The 16,803-nt window shown below is 41.9% G+C and overlaps 2 protein-coding genes across 6 annotated transcripts in view; both read right to left on the bottom strand.

Annotated features, from left to right (window-relative positions):
- LRAT (lecithin retinol acyltransferase) lies at window positions 1-4,407 on the bottom strand. Its single transcript, XM_051620077.1, has 2 exons — window positions 3,836-4,407; window positions 1-3,329 (listed from the first exon to the last, which is right to left on the bottom strand). Exons 1-2 carry the CDS (start codon window positions 4,379-4,381, stop codon window positions 3,177-3,179), a joined length of 699 nt encoding a protein of 232 aa, XP_051476037.1. The 5' UTR covers window positions 4,382-4,407; the 3' UTR covers window positions 1-3,176.
- Window positions 4,408-8,623: 4,216 nt separating this feature from the next.
- Window positions 8,624-16,803, bottom strand: part of LOC127384957 (uncharacterized) — a 60,795-nt gene continuing 52,615 nt past the window's right edge. For 2 of the 5 annotated variants that reach the window (XM_051620072.1, XM_051620073.1), the window contains exons 18-20: window positions 16,490-16,613; window positions 11,863-11,953; window positions 8,624-11,047 (exon numbers count right to left, since the gene is read on the bottom strand). In XM_051620072.1, the coding sequence (XP_051476032.1) occupies window positions 10,973-11,047; window positions 11,863-11,953; window positions 16,490-16,613 (290 nt within the window). In that variant the 3' untranslated portion in view covers window positions 8,624-10,972. Of the gene's footprint in view, window positions 11,048-11,858; window positions 11,954-12,588; window positions 12,859-16,489; window positions 16,614-16,803 lie in introns of those variants that run through there. The other 3 variants (XM_051620074.1, XR_007889546.1, XM_051620075.1) reach the window with 3 other exon arrangements.

The following is a 16,803-nucleotide window of genomic DNA, read 5'->3' as shown; positions in this document are numbered from 1 at the left end:
GACTGTTCACCACAAAATGAGTAATCATTTATGTTCCAAGCTAAAATAAATACAAACAGAAACTCACCGTTCTAATTTCTTCATTTAGCAACTTTTTTTTTTTTTAAACACAGGGTTTTTTTAAAAAAACATTTTGAGCCTTGTGAATGCTCATTTTATTTTTGTTTTCTTTGGAAAGCCTGAAGTGACACATCTATCCTTTTAACTTGATGTCTTCACTACTTGCCTTTCCCAGTGGCACAGGGGTGATGGTTATACTCTGCCATTACATATTCAAGTTTAACCACACAACTTTTCAAAACAGCTCCACCACCAAAACGTGCTGCAGCTCTAGATTTACACTCCCCATCACCGTCACTTACAGTTACTGATGAACAATTTCACTTCTAAGTGAAACACACATTTCCAAACAGCTGAACTGCTCCACAGTTTTCCGTGTTTTTCTTATTATAACTAGTTCCTTCATTCCAATGGCATCACAGTTGAGCTCAAGTCTGAAATGCAATGCTCCACCTAGGGCAAGTGCTTATTTTTACTCAAGTAATTACAGAAAAAGAGTTGACACTGACATTTACCAAAATATTTCAGAGCACAAGCACCACCCGCTGAGCTGAACATGAGAATTCATGCCTGCTAGACTTGTTTTCCCCCTCACAGTATGACTGACTTGACTCATGCCTGACTTTTAACAAAATTTTCAGATCTCTGCTAGAATTACAGTTGGTAGGGAACACTCCTAAACATGCAGCTGAATTTCTCTTCCCCTGCCCATGTTATTACTTGCCCCTGATGAAAGGATGCAGCAAGACATTCTAGACCATTTTGTAGTATCCCATTAACTTAAAACTTTATACTTTGAAGGAAAATTGTCTACTAATACTGCTGGAAGCCTGCTTTCATTTCTGTCATACAGACACCTAGCAGAATCCCAATTTAGTCTCTCAGTCTAATCCAGATGCTTCTTGCTCAGTATCATCAGCCATTGGTCCTTTGATACTAAAGCTAGAGCAGGAACTTTTCTCTGCCTTCCAACAGTCCCACTTACAAGTTGGTTACTGGTCATGACCCTGTTGTTTATTGTATAAGTGACTCATAAAAATTACTGGAATTCATATAAATCCTGAGTAAATAAAGGGGAAAAGAAAAGCCCACCTGTAATCAGACCCCATGTAACTGCATGTTAATAAACTGTTCAATACCCCTACTTGGATACCTTAGAGAAATGCTGTATCATGATACTCAATTTCAAGAGGCCTGCAGACATTTTTAAATGAATAAATTCTATTTATATAATTACAGTAATTACTACAGTTCATACCTTATGCACAGCAAGTAAAAAAACCACACTGGGATTTATGAAAATATTACTAATGCATACACTATGAAAAAGCAATTCATGTTAATTAAAAAACACCTTAATATTAAAAGTTTACCAGAAACAGTTACACATTTACAGTTGCATTGCAATCTTTGAAAGCAGAAGAGAAGTTGTTTATAAGGATCCAAGAGTAATTGATATCCAGCTGCTTTGGGGCTGGGCTGCAGACTGAACGTGTACTGAAAAAGCTGGGCTGAAATCCCCTCTTGGTTGATGGCAGCAGCAGTCACGCTGCTCTTTCCTATGAACCTGGAATTTCACCCCAGTCTTTACATTCTTTGTCGGTTATAGCAGAGGAGCCAGAAGAAAGGTGATTAGAGAGCAGCCAAGTAGACTCACAGTTCAAGAATCCAGTCTTCAAACAGCTGTAAGGTCTAGGGAAAGATGAAGTGGGCGTATAGCACAGTTAAAATGAGTCTCTCTCTACAAATGGGGGAAAGCGGCCACTTCAGTAGCAGAGCTGATAACAGGAAACTGAAACGACTCATAAGAAGGATAAATCTGAAGTGCAGTCCTTGGTGAAGAACCATCCTATTCGCCTTTGACTAGAAAGGAAGGCGAGCATAGCGCGTGAACCTGCAAGTGCATGTATCTCGTGCAAGGCATTCTTTGCATACATCAAGACACTGCTAAGAAAAGAAATAGCAAAGGTTTTTAGCAGTCAAATGATTGTCCAGATGAGCTCAATTTGAAATCTAATTTTATGCATTATTGATAAACGGAAAAGCCTCAATATTGAAGACAAAACATTTTTTAGCACCAACTGCTGGCTTGCAACTGAATACTTATTTGCAAGAGCTGAGTATAGAAAGACATACCATCTTTCACAGAGAGGCATCTTGTTTCAAGGCAATAGCCAAAATGACAATACAGCCACCACAGAAACTGATCCCTGATGCATTATAGCACTCACATGGGTTCCATAGTTGAAGAAGGTAGGAACTAAATCAGTGTCTGTCCTCCTTACCATGTGCCCCATACACTGGAAATTTCCGATGTTTGTAGGTCACTAATTGTCATAAAGCAAGCTGTATCCCCTGTATCCCCTAAACCCTCTGTAATCATTTATTTTAGCCATACTAACCACCATCAGTAGCAAGGAAAATGCTGAGGAATCACCATCTTTCCTTACCACCAACCCAATTAAAAAGTTGTTCAATACAGCAGCAAATGTTTGCATAATTAATATGAATGAGAGATTTGTGAGCATTTCCCAGAAGGGAACTCAAAGGACTGTAGCCAGTCTGGCCAGACGTGCTACTGCACTACACAGCACCCAGCCTAGGGTTGTTTTTTCTTTACCATCAAGAAGAGTCAGTTTACTTACTTCTACCTCTGCTAAAGGGTATTTTAGTAATGGAGACAGTAACTTTTCAGTATAAACAGTATCTATCAAAGAGGTTAGCAGTTTGTGCTCGTACCCATCACTTTGTGGTATGCCATCACCAATTTTTATTAATAGTTACAGCACCCGAGTATGCAGCTAAGAAATTGAAGAACATGAAGGATATTACCAGAATCACTTATGGCTAAAGGCAAAGAGCAGAACTGCATCGCAACCCTACTTTTTCATTATTTAAAAGTGTGTTAAAATGTACTGAGATTTTCAGGAAATCTATTACTTGGCTTACACAGTAAGCTATGCCTTGTGTTCTAGACAAGTTGTATTTAAAAAATGGCACACAAGGTTAAGAAACTTTATGCAATGCTGATGAGTAATCTGTGCTTTCATAAATACAGTAGTGTACATCCTATATACAGATGCTGGCCATGAGCAGCCTTCCCTCCAGGAAGGCTGTTAGCCAGCCATCCACAGAATGAAGGGAATAAAGATCGTGGGGAGTGTGGTGGAGGGTGCCAAACCCAGGCAGACTATTGACGCTAATCCCACAAGCACTGAAGCAAGAACACTCCTCTGGTCCCGAATAATCATCTTCACAGTCTCACAGAACTGGAGGAGAAAAAAAAAAAAAAAAGAACATAAAAGATACGGGTTAAAGAGGAAAGCTTTAACCAAGCAGCTGGAGGTGCCCACTCTCTCCAGTGCAAACGAGCAGCTACTACCCCAGCCCTCACAGGCTCTCCGGGGCGCAGCCCAGGGCGAAAAGCGAGCCTGGCACTGGCTCACGACCCCAGCTTTAGCCCCGGTACTGCCCGCGGCTCTGGCAGCCTCAGAGCACTTGAAGAGCATGTTAATTGCCTTGGGGATTCAGCCCGGCTTCCCTCGCCACCGGAGGCCACCAGAGGCCAGGTTCCCGCCGCTCCGCACCCGCGGCACTGCGCGCTGCCCAGAGAAGGGCCCGCGGCTCCGGCGGGCGGTACCGGGGAGCAGCCCCCGGGGCCCGGCGGCGGCGGCTGACCCCGTTTCGGGGAGCGGAGTGGCCAGGCAGGCCCGTCCCTGCCCCCGGCCGCCGCCTCCCCGGCGCAACCGCTCCCTGCGGGGCTGCCCGGCCGTACCTTGTCGGTCTGGAAGCTGACCGGGGCTCCGTACCGGCAGTAGGTGACGAAGTGCTCGCAGTTGTTCCAGAGCAGGCTGTAGGCCGTGGCGCCCACCAGCTTCTCCGCCCGGCGGGCAGCCTCCTCGCTGCTCAGTACCTGGTCCTTGAAGAGCCGGTCCATGTGGTTGACCAGGATGCTGCCGCCGTAGGCGAAGTCCTCCACCGTGTCCACGCGGATACTGGCCATCTTGGTGATGACGCCCAGGATGAGCCGCTTGTTGGTCACCACCTGCTGGATCTGCCGCCGGTCGCCAGTGAAGGCGGGCAGGATGTCGGGCATCAGGTGGGCGACGCGGTTGTCGCCCAAGTAGATGCCGAAGTGGATGAAGAGCGTGCGGGGCACCTCCAGCAGGTCGCCCCGCTTGAAGCAGCTGGTGTCGTAGTAGCCGGGGGCTGCCGGAGCCGAGGACTCCCCGCCGGAGCCCGAGGGCAGCGGCCGCACATTGACCAGGAGCAGCAGCTTCTCCAGCAGCAGCGAGGCCGCCTGCGGCACTGGGTTCTTCATGGTCAGCAGGGACCTTTTTTGGGGGGGAAGCCCTCGCTGCTGGCGAGCAGCCCCCACCTCCCGGCCCCGCTTTTCTAGGCTACCGGCGGGGGCGGGGCGGGCACCCGGGCCAGCCCACCGGGTGAGCGGAGTAAGGCCAGTGCCCGCCCCGAGGCGCGGCCGCGATTTATTGGGGAGCACGGCGGGCGGCCCCAGCCGACCCTGCGTTCCCTGTCCCGGTGCCGGGGGTAGCTCGGCCCGCGGAAGGGCGCGGTGCTGGGCCCCGGGGGCAGAGTGCTCCCCGCGGCTCCTCACCGCGCCTCCCTCGGCGCTGCCCAGGTACAAAGGCGAGAAAAAGTACGTTCATCTGGCCCGGGCAGCACAGCGGAGGGCTCCCGGGGCTGCAGCCGCTTCTTTCACCTTCCACCGCCGATGAGACAGACCCTCAAGGGCTTTGGGCGCCCGCCCCGCCGGCCGCGGGGCGAGGAGGACCAGCTGCGGAGGCTGCCGCGGTGCTGGCGCGGGAGAGGGGGGCGAGACGGTGACCCCGCAGCGCGCCTTGCTCCCTCGGAAGAAAACGGGTCCCCGAGGAAGAAGAGGGGGGAAGTCACATTTATAAACTAAGTCACCCGAAAGAACCGTCAGCTAAGGGAGTGGGAAAAGGCGGAGAGGCATTCCCCTGCGTTTTGTTTCATGCTAAGCCATTATATACATGGCTAAATCCTGGCAACAACCCACAAAAGAGGAGCCCTCTCAGGTCAACAAAGCCGTCCCGTCTGAGGCTAGCTTCAGTAGCCGAGCAAATTCCCTCCTCCTGGGGACTGCGAGATGATGGATGAGACAGACATTCATCTTACCTGGAAGATGACAGGGCCTGGAGGGTGGCAGGGAAGAGGGCCCGCAGCCTTTCACCGAGTCCCCGCCGCCACCGCCGCCTCGCTGCCACTGACTTGGTGGCACTGTTGATGCCGCACACTCCTGGCCCAGCCCTCTGGCTCCGGGGGAAACTTTCGCCTCTGTGGGAAACTCGGAGCGGGCGGACGAGGCGGGAAGCAGTGCTGGAGTAGTTCGTTAAAGCATGTTCCCCCAAACCTAGGCTCTACTCCCCTGCAGGTTGTGGCGAACACCACAGTATACACGATGCCAAATATAAAGAGAAAAAAAAGGGAAGAAAGAAAACGAGTACTATGGTACAACATCTCAGCACCTCTCCACAGGCACAATGTTTAAACAGCAAGTTCTTCTTCCCTCCTCATCAGTCACTTGAAGCCCAAGAACCTGTGGATCAAGAATGAAATCCCTAGACCACCCTTGAGCTGTAGAACCCCCTTTGGTTATGCTAGCAAAAAAGAGAAAAGGTTCACCATCCCTTTCCATTCCTTCAGGGAACAGCTCTAGTATGAACGGAAAGACATGAAGAACCCAACAGGTAAGAGCCTCTTACCACCAGACACCAAACGAAGGCTCAAGGCAGGATCTTGTGCACAGGAAAAACAACGCTTATCAATGAGCCAAAGCAGGTTTTCCCCTCAGTGAAGAAAACACTTCAGGGAAGCAGGTTACATCGCTGCTTTCCAAGAAGCAGTGGCTGGTGTTGCCCTCCGTTTCCTCCTGCTCAGAGCAAAGAGCAGCTTCCTGGGGAACTGAAGATTATCCTCACCTTGCTTCATCTGCAGAGAGGCCCACCACCACCTCATTTGGTTGCTGATTACAAGCCAGAGCCCAAACATTTCTTCCCGCAGTGATCAGGCATTTGGCATTTTCCCTGCAGAGTCACAGCCAATTTTTTTACACAACAGAAGGCTTAGTCCTCTAAAGCCCCCTGCTTCAAATTGCATCACTTACAAAAGATAAAATACCTTATAGATTGTGGCTTATGATGCTGGTAGGAATCTTGTGGATTAGCCACCAGCCACATATATAATTAAAACAGCATCTTCTCAAATCCAGGTGTTTTAAATATATTTGGAAGGTTTGAAGCTTTTGGTACTAGTAGATAAAGACAGGGAGGAGGGGGAGCTTTTCTCATTTTTAACTAGTGCATTATTTTTAAGAGACAGGGAAAAAAGAAAAAATTAAACTCCCTCATCATGATAAAGGGTCTCACCCATTTGGTGATAATCGCATCAGCTTCTCCAGAGTTGGAGCACTGTGCCACAGCCAAAAATTTATGAAGGAGCCACAGAAAGTCCTGGCACAGAAGGTTTCCCTCTCCCTCCAAGGAGGATAAGCAGTGGTCCTGCCCTGTGCTGCCATCTCAAGACATCCACCCCTCCCCTTCCCCAAAGCTGTCAAGGGAGTGCCTGGATGGTCTTCTTTGAAATAAATGTTAGAGATGCTTCAGTCACACAGTTTAGATTTCTCTGCCCTGCCCAAAGGAAAGCAGAAGAATTCAGATGAACTCCCAGGCAGGAACAGACATTTCCCAGTGGGATCTTTTACTCTGAGGCATCCTGTGTTTGCTTTCTTAATGCTAGTTAGCTTTAATCTGAAAATCACCAGGGTCCATTTCAAGTAAATCCGGAAAGGAAACCAGGATGAAACCAAAGAAGAGGAATCACTACAAGGACTGAAAGTCTTACTGCATGGCAGGGCTTCAAAGAAATACAATGAGAGGTGTGACATTTCTGCAGTGTGGTTTCTTCATACCTGAGGCACTAATGAGCCTCCTCTCTCAGCACCCTATTCCCCCGCCTCCTCCCAGCCTCTTCCTCACTCTCAGGCCCAGAATCCCCAACCAAAACACACACAAAAGGCATCATACAGCTGACAGATCTGTGAAATGGCCAACACACCTACCCAGCTGCAGAAAGTGATATCCACTGCCCAAGTAATGCTTCACCACTACCTTGCAACTGCTGCAAGCATTCCTGTGTGCAAATCACTTAATACAACTACCAGTGTCATTTCTGAATGAAGCCATTCAGATGTTGAAAGGCAACCTGCAAACCAGGATTTTCCGCTTTCAGACCTTAAGGACTACTCTCCTATTACTTTCAAACTGCCACGATGCAAAAATTATTTAAAAGGTATAGCTACTATTATTTTTCCTTTGCTCCGAAGGGGAAACCCTTCCCCTGGTATTTTAGTGGAAAACTGGCTCCATTGGAGATGGGTAAACTGAAAATTCACTTTGTGCCTCAAACCCTCCTGGCACATCCTTTATCTTGAGCCACTTTTGTATAATAACTTTTGTACCTTTAACACACAAACTGCAGTGGGAAAATGACTTCAAATTATTAAACATAAACCAGCAAACATCGACAAAGTATTTTGACAGTTAGCTACGTAGAATAATTTAATGATAAAACCCATTATTTATTTTTGGGAGTTAGGTGAGATGCAGTAAGAAAGCTGCAAGTGGTAAGACAATGCAGCCTTTGTTTTGTAATGCAGATGAGCCGCAGCACAAAAACTTTCCAGGTAAGAGGTGTAAGCCAGTTTCCATGACACTGAAACTTGTATATTAGATGGAACCTTATTTTATAAGCTAGACATTATTATTTCCATCCTGCCATCACAGCTAAAGCAGTTGGGAAAAATAAAGGTAGAAAAGAAAAGCACTTGGAAGGGCAAATTCTTGTCTATATAAGGAACAGCCTGGTTTAACAAGTAGGCAAAATGCATTTTTAACTGACTGCATACACGCGCACCTTCAAGTATAATTTATGTTCTACCAAACCTTTCTCAATTAATCATCTATGATAGATGAAGAAACAAATGCAGCTTTAACAAACTTTCAGGTTAGCTGGGATTGCTGGAACAAGTTTAGGTTCATGAATTCAAAACATGTTGAGGAGGTCAAATAGAACAAAATCTTTGGATAGAGGTTTTTGGGGGCTATAATTTGCAAGAAAATTTTCTGAAAAGCAATACCATTTGGTTTAAGCTGGCCCACTGAAATAAACAGTGGGCAGAACACATGTTTGTGAAGGATGGTTTCACAGCATCCAGAAAGGCAACTCCAGAGATTACAAAAAATAATGCCTTTGCATTCCCATATCCAATCCATCTGAACACTGTACCATTCCTTTCAGGAAATTACAGCTTCCACTGTAGAGCCATAAATGACCAGCTCTCTAGAAAACAGTATCACTTTTTCAGTTTTTGTATTTAACAAGGACTAGGAACAGAAGAGACAAAACACGAAGAAGGGAACCAGCAAGACTACGCACGAAATTGCCAGCAAGTGAAACAACCTCAAAACAAAGTACCTGTAAAGTATCACTCTCTTCCAGTAGAAGAAACAACAAATTTCTAAAATTTATAGTTTATGAATGTTCACTTTTATTAAAAAATCATTGCATACACATTTACAGTCACTTAAGCAGCATATTGAGTGAACTGCAAATATTTACCATAGCCTTTTTATCCTTGTAGGTTTGCTGAGGTCTATTTTTTTTTTTTTATTTCCTCTCAATACCTTTGTCCGTTTTGCTAAACAGGCTTCCAAATTATTAACAGGTTCTCTCACAATCAATGACTGTAAATATAATAAAACCAGCATGCTCTTTTCCCTTTTGAAGTTATTAAGTTGGTTATTTTTCTGCAATGAAATACTGACTCATTTTTTTACAACTAGACTGAATCATGCTGTATACACAGATAGTACTTACGACTTGCTAACAGAATAACATGCTTAGATGGATAAAATGTTCACTTATGATACCTTAATTCAAATGAATAAAGCCACAGAAAAGGTGGGAACAATTCAGTGTATAGTCCTCATTAGCAAGCAAGAGACTAGGAAATTAGCAACAGTGGTAGCACAGACTGAGATTAGGCAAAACTAACAGTTTTGGTGGCAATTTAAAAATACTTCTTTTCATATTATTTTCTGGTATTAGTAACGTCTCATTTTGTCAGCACTTAACAATTAATACAGTCACCCCAAAATAAAGGGAAATACTAATTTCTGAATATAAAATTCCCGAACATGTGGAGTAGTATTTATATGGCTTCTGCAGAGGAAATACAGAGTTACTGGGCCAGAACTATCACAGTGGTATTGTCCCAGGAAGTAGTATACAGATTTTTACGTTTCTGTTTAATCAGGTGAAGAAGTTTATGAGCATCCCAATTTGAACATGCTAGTTATATTGTGCAGCAAGGGAGATGGGGAGGTGAAGGCTGGGCATCAGAATAGAGATGGAGCACACTATATTCAACATGGTATTCCTTAACAGCAGGGAACAGACCTTTTTGTGGAACATCGGTGGACCTTTCTGAGGGAAGGGCAATGCAAATGACAATCACAGAATCATTAAGGTTGGAAAAGACCTGTAAGATCATCAAGCCCAACCATCAACCCAGCATCACCATGCCCACTAAACTATGTCCCAAAGTTTCAGGTCTACACGTTTTTTGAACACTTCCCAGGGATTGCGACTTGACCGCAGCTTGTTCCAATGCCTGACTACTCTTTCAGTGAAGAAATTTTTCCTAATATCCAATCTTCAGCTCATTTCCTTTTGTCCTATCACTGGTCACACAGGAGAAGAGACCGACCCCCATCTCATTACAACCTCCTTTCAGGCAGTTGTAGACAGCAATTAAGTCTCTCCTCGGCCTCCTCTTCTCTAGACTACACCCCGATTCCCTCAGTTGCTCTATGTAAAACTTGTGCTCCAGACCCTTCACCAGCTTTGTTGCTCTTCTCTAGAGATGCTCCAGCACCTCAATGTCCTTCCTGTAGTGAGGGGCCCAGAACGGAACACAGTATTGGAGGTGCAGCCAGATGGGACTCTGTTGCACAAAATAACAACTTCACAGCCCTGAAACAAAACAAGGTATCTATCCCTCCACCACATGGCCCCCTTCCTACCTGTCAGGAATGCACCATCACAACAGTGAGCAGGCAGGCAGACTAGCTCATAGCGCTCTCTCCTGTCTTTATCTTCAAATTTATTCCCGTGCCAAGATCTACAATTTACTGCTAGTCAGTGCTTCCAACCAATGGATTACTTAGTAAGAGATGTTGGAAACTGTAATCATAAAGTCTGTCATTAATTGGACAAAGTGCTGGAAGTCAGTGGATCCTGACCAAAGGTAGCATTTACTACCAGTCATACTGTAACAGTAACTACTTTTCCTCATTGCCCATTAGAGAAAGCTGTTCTTCAGCAGGAGACAGTGCTGACTTCATAGCAATGAACAGCAGGTTACCCAGCCTCACTCTATGCACAGGACAAACACTGCTGACAGGAGCTCAACTGTTTTGGTTCATTTAACTTTCAAATAAAGACTGAGAGAAGGAAAAGAGAGATGGTCTGAACAGGAGATAATTTCCATCTTGGAACAAAGATGACCTCGACTCCTAATTAAATGTTATCTTGCAATTTGATTAATTCTGTTTTACAGGAAATTAATTAATTCTTCATCCAATGTATTATTTAGACAGGAAATGTTATCAGTCACAGACAAAGCTGTTAGTCTGGTATTACTCAAAACATTTGCTAATCTGTGCCGTATAGCTAGGCCTCTGAGAGATAACTGTCACTAACTTCTGTTCTTTGACTTTTAAAAAGAAAATCTCACTCAAGAAGCCAGTTCTTGTTTATAACATATTTTTATACACCAATCAGCGTTAAAAGTATATATACTAGACACCTGTTACTCTATCAGTGATTTTAAATCAGGAACATTTTTAATCTGGAAATCCAGCAGCATCTGTCCAAGTGCTTTCCCCTGTAAGAAAAGCAAAACAACAACAAATGACATTTAATTTTACTATCTAAATATACCACATTTGTAAATTAAGTTTTTGAAAATGGTTTAATAGGTATTTTTCCTATAATCAATGTAAGAATTCAGTACGTTTTTAAGTTTTATGAGTATTTATCATTGCCTATACTTACACAATTGTACACTTGCAAAAAATGTTAGTTTCAGATTCCCATAACGTGGTCAACACAAAAGATCTCCTATCTAGCTGTTTTTCAGATTTATATGAATTATCCTGTGTTCCTGTGTGATCTGCCCTAGGTGATCCTGCTGAAGCAGGAGGGTTGGATTCCATGATCTTCAGAGGTCACTTCCAACCCCTATGATTCTATGATTCTATGATTCTATCAGTATTTAACTGTCATAGGGTAAGCTAGAGGAGTTGTTGGACAGTTAATGGCTTCTATATGCACTAGGAAAGACTTAATCAGAATTATCCTGTAAATCTGCATTCTTCAAAACATGACAGACTATTTAAGAAGTTAATTTTGCTGGTGCATCCAAAAACCACAGGTAGCACATAATAAAGAACATAATAGATTTGAAGACTCTCTTAATAGCTTCTTGTACTCATATTTTTTACCAAATATTCTATATCAACTTTATAATTCCTATATTGTTTTCCAACCTTAAAACAATTAAGTAAATAAAGTGTATTGATAGGAGATTAAAAGGAACTGAAGAGTCAAAACTAAAAGCTTCCAGATCCATCCCAAGAACGGCTGTGTAATACATAGTTATAAAAGATTAAAGCATAAAATCAATGCTTTCATACATGCCTGTGGGTCACTTCTTAGCGATGCTATGCCACCACCACCAAGGGAATTCCTGAGGACAAAATTTAATCCATGGATTCCTGGCAACTCGTACCTGTAAAATAAAATCTACACATTGTTTCTCACAAGATTAGAAAGAAACACTTTTACAGATCATCCAGCAAAAGACAGCATACAAAACCTTCATGCTTTTCATGGCATCCCACACTGCTGAGTCAAGCCTAAAAGCTAACTGAAGATTAACTCATGGCCTTCCTTGCCTTCTTGTTCTTTCCCCTTACTCCAAATCAACAGTGCTTAATGGTTTTAAAGTAGGACCATAAAGTAATTATCCTCCTCTTATTCAACTTCAAAACTACTTTACTTCTATCAAGTTTTTTTCCTACATTTATTTTTTCTCCCTAAGAGTTAAATCCCCTACAGAAAGCTCCAGAGCCAGGAGGTTCAAGACCCAGTATAAGCTCAGTCAACACAGTGGGCATAGGGAAGTATTTTTAATACTTCCTAGTTCTGATACTGAAAAATACTACCATTATTTGCTAACCAAGGTTGCCGGCTAATTGAGAAGGCATCCTCTTTATTACTGTGAAATAACTATGAGTCACCAGATCAAATTATCTGTAGTTGGTCATAAGAATTTTATAACAAATGAAAAGTAGAGCTACATTTCAATGCTTTCTTGGAGCCGTGTACTTTGCTCAGATTAAATGTTACTATAGTGTCACAGACCTATTTCTCTGTTCCATTGCTACGTTAAGCGTTTTTCCATCCTTGCTTTTGACTGGTGCAGTTCCAATTTGGAAACTTTTGCAGAAGTTTGGCAGATGGCTCAGTGGTTTCCTAACAAAGTTGTTTCAAATTCCATGAACAAGTCCATAGCATATTTCCATTTGCCTCTCCATCCAGTTTTTCAATATTTTGTCATCTTCCTTGTATACTTCTTTTATTTGTTTTTGCTTTCCTCCAATATTTTCTTTGTGTAAGGACTCCATAGCTTTCCTTTTTTCCACAGGAAAGGATTTAATCAGAACATGACAATCAGAGCAAGACATGAGGAGTAACAGAGAAAGACAATATCAAAAGGTAAGAGCAAGACAATATTGCTGTGTCTCCCAGCGACTGACCGCTGCAATTTAAATCACGCTCCCTCCATCATCACATATTTTTCTTTAGTCATCTATCTGATCTTCATCTGTTTGGGACAGCTTCTTCAAATCTATCCTCTGAAATAGCTAGAATTTCTCACAGTGCTCTTGTACTGCCAATTTTGTCAGTCTGAGATTTAGCTTTTTAAGCTCCTTTTTAGCATTTTGAAAATGATGGATGCTGCTGATATTCACAGCTCTGTATGCCTTTGTAGCTTGGGCACAAGACCCAAACCTTTCATAGGAGATGTGCTCAGCCTCTCATTCTGCTGAGCAGCCTGGTGAACACTTTGTTCTCATTATGCTCTTGCAAGCAGCAGTCACAGAATGTCTGCACCTGTCTCCCAGGCAAGGAGTTTTCACTGTTCCTTTTACTCTTTCATTACCACACTCTACTTTAGTATTAACATTATTAGTTGTTATTAAGAAGAAAACTGGTGTTAACATTCTGTTGCCAGGCAACATTATCATGCTTAAAGGCAAATCCACTGGGAAGTCAGGAAAGCTCTATTAATCCAACAGTGCTCTACTAGACAACAGGGATATGAAAATTAAAGCCATTTCCACAATAAGTCATCTACATAATTTACTAAATTTAGTAGCATAATCATCAACACAAAGAGCAGAGGACTCCACACCTTCAACTAAAGAAAACTCAATAGAGATTACCAATAACCACATACCATGAGTGCTAGAGGTCTACCAAAGCACTGCATGTAAATTTTACTCTGAAAAACTGGCAAAAAACTTCCAAGCAGCAAGTGACTTCACAATTGGCAGATGTCCCCATGAAAACTAGACTAATAGAATATGTACTCCAGAAGCTTATACCTCAGTTCTTAAAAGAAGTTTAATGAAGAATCAAATCATTTAAATCAGGAGAGAAACTGAAGAATATACATAAGCAAATGACAAAAAAGAGTGGAGGAATTTAGTTTCACTTTCTGCAGTAATTCTGGCAGAGAGTGCATGTAATATAAGGAACAGATCTTACTTTGGAACATCACAGAATGGTACACTCACTTCAAGGACTTTGAGGAAGTATTTACAGTGGAATACTCTAGCTAAGACTAGAGTTACAGAATAATATACAGAGGTCAGCGTTTTCAATATTTCAAGGGCTGTTTGAAGCATCTGAGCATCCAAAATATTTTACACAAAAAAGAACACTCCTATAATAAACAAACATTATAACCATCAAAAGAGTCTTAAAGCAGCAACAATAAGTCAACCAAAATGTTGGCATGCATTTACCCAGCATAATTGAACAATTAAGGTTAATTAGCTGAGATCTAAAGGAAGAAAATATTATCTAATTGCACAACTCAAGAAAAAATTTTAAGAGGTACTTTTAAAAAGCACAGAAAGCAAATGAACCATTCAAAGACTACTCTGTCTGTGACAGAAACCAATAAAGCAAGGAAAATTCACTGTTCTAGCTGAGCTCCTATGCTTATGCCCAATGGGGGGCCTGCTTAACTACTTCCTTTAAAGTGCTGTCCGTGTATATTCAAAGAAGTCAGATTTCCCTGTGAATACCCTGTTAAAATACATGAAAATAATAATGGTACAGAAACTGTTTAATGCACTTAAAGACAAAGATAGGATTTCTCCAATCAGAAGAAATCAGGAACTGAGTCCATAGGCTAAAAGAGGTGACTGCGTAAGAGATACACTGTAGAGAAGTATTTTTCCCCTCATAATAAACATAAATACAAAAAAGCAATGTAGAAGCATCAGTATTCACTCTTCTGTTCTTTAGCTCCTACTAAAAATATCCAGTAAGAAGAAATCAGCTGTCATACTTGTATTTCTGAGCATTGGAATCCTCTCAAAGCATAAGGAAGATAAATGTATCTAGTCAGATGAAACCAGTAAGTTCTCAAAGGACAATTTTACTATCCTTCTTAAATGACTGGACTACTAAACTGAAAGTTTCTTATTCCATATTTTAAGATTATCAGATCTCAATTTATAAAGTCTCATATACAAAACACCACGCAGATTAACTAGTATTAAGGGAAAAATAGCTAAAGGTAAAAAAAAAAAAAAATCTTTCACATGCATTATGATCTAGCTACTCATCTTCCTGCAGCATTGATGCTATTTTTAATGGTGGTATCAGTCAGAATTCAAGAGTTACATCCTTTCCTAAACTTGGAGCAAATTTCTGTCTGAATACTGCTGTCTTCTTACCTTCACCCTCAGATCGGGCTGACCTTTCATGTTGAGCTTGTGCATCACTCCTATGCCCAAGAAAAACTCTGATTAAGTGTTAAGAATGTACTCTACATGGTGGGGGAAGCAATCACACAGGTTTGCAGGTTTGAGGTGGGGGGGTTAAAAGACCATGTTTTGTTACTGCTACCTGAAAATCTGGAAGTTTTAGTTTTCAGTGCTCTCTATCAACAATAATCCCAGCTTTTCTCTGTTTAGGACACCTATTTAATAGCCTTAATTAAAAAGAATGAAAGGCAACTGGCTGACCATCTCTGTTCTGTAGTGAGACAGAGCCACTGTTGGTATGTTTCTAGTAGCAAAACTAATGCACTTTTTAACCACTCACATTTTAAATAAAGGGAATGAAAGAAAATGAAAGAGTATGATAGCTCTTTTAATGACAGCTAAAACTAAAAATAAACAAGCAATTTAAAAAGAAAGTACACAATCTGAAGCACATGGCCATAATCCTTATAATCCTAAATATTTCCACAAAAGATTTATTCTTTTTCTCCAGCAGTTTTTCAATTCACTCACAGAGCTCCATTATCACATCATTAAAGGAAGCCAAACCCAGAACAGATAATCTAATTAATCAAAATAAATTGGCTTCATCCAGACACAGCAAATTTCAACTTTTATTTATGAACATAAACAGCATGAAGGAACCACAATGAATCAATTTCTAGAAGTACCATTAGGAAGCATGACATTTTTTCTTCTTCCCTTCTCTGTTCTGTTTCAGTGGAAATTTAATTAGATTTCTTGGTATAAGAATTTATTACATACACAGATTTGTTAGCACTTACAAAACAGTGGGCAAGATCTGCACTGAGCTGCTTATGCAGAGAATGAACAGCACTTAGAACTCAAAGAGCAGTAGCTGAAATAACTCCAACCTCATTCTCAGTTTTGAGCTGCACTTTCCAATTCAAGCTCTTTGACCAAGCAAAATGATTTCTATTTTGTAGAGCCATTCTGTACTGGAACAAAATAAATAAATAGCCCCAACATTAATATGCTCAAGAATTTAAATCCTTTCACTAAACAGATTCAACACCTTTGTCCAGTGTCAGGAAAGGTCCGAGTTCATGTTCTTCTTCAATTACTATTGTTCAAGTTATTATTTAAAAAGGCAAAGAAAGATACATAAGATATACTGAAGACAACACACACATCTGCAGTATTTATGTTAACATACTTTCAGTTCTGAATACCATCATGTATCTACCATACAACTGTGGACTGAGCAGCAACCTACTCACCTTGTTACTAGTTCTTCTTCGGGTTTTTCTCGCTCTAAAAGGTGTTGGAAGTAACTCTCCAAGGCTTGAGCAGTTAAAGTTTTCTTTAGGTATGGATAGTAGAGGGGATGCCGTGCTATCACACCTGTTAGATATAACTGTTGTTAGTTGGAATAGGAGCTATTAAAACCAATTTGTATCTGTTTTTCAAAACTGCCTTGAGACCCTCCTCCTAACTCAAACTGTACATATGGATCCTCTTTAATGAATAAAAAACAAATTAAAAAACAATGGTATGACAGCTTTCCCTCTGTCAGTGGAGAGGCAGTGTGGAA

Source organism: Apus apus, chromosome 4 (assembly GCF_020740795.1).
Source record: "Apus apus isolate bApuApu2 chromosome 4, bApuApu2.pri.cur, whole genome shotgun sequence".
NCBI lineage: Eukaryota > Metazoa > Chordata > Aves > Apodiformes > Apodidae > Apus > Apus apus.
Note: the sequence above shows the minus strand (reverse complement) of the source record. Positions and strands in the feature narration are given on the sequence as shown.

Bases quoted from the DNA above. Each gene is read 5' to 3' on its own strand.
- LRAT (XM_051620077.1), bottom strand. From the start codon at position 4,381: ATGAAGAACCCAGTGCCGCAGGCGGCCTCGCTGCTGCTGGAGAAGCTG. The intron at 3,330-3,835 runs GTACGGCCGGGC...TTTCTCCTCCAG, and splicing joins TCAGCTTCCAGACCGACAAG to TTCTGTGAGACTGTGAAGAT.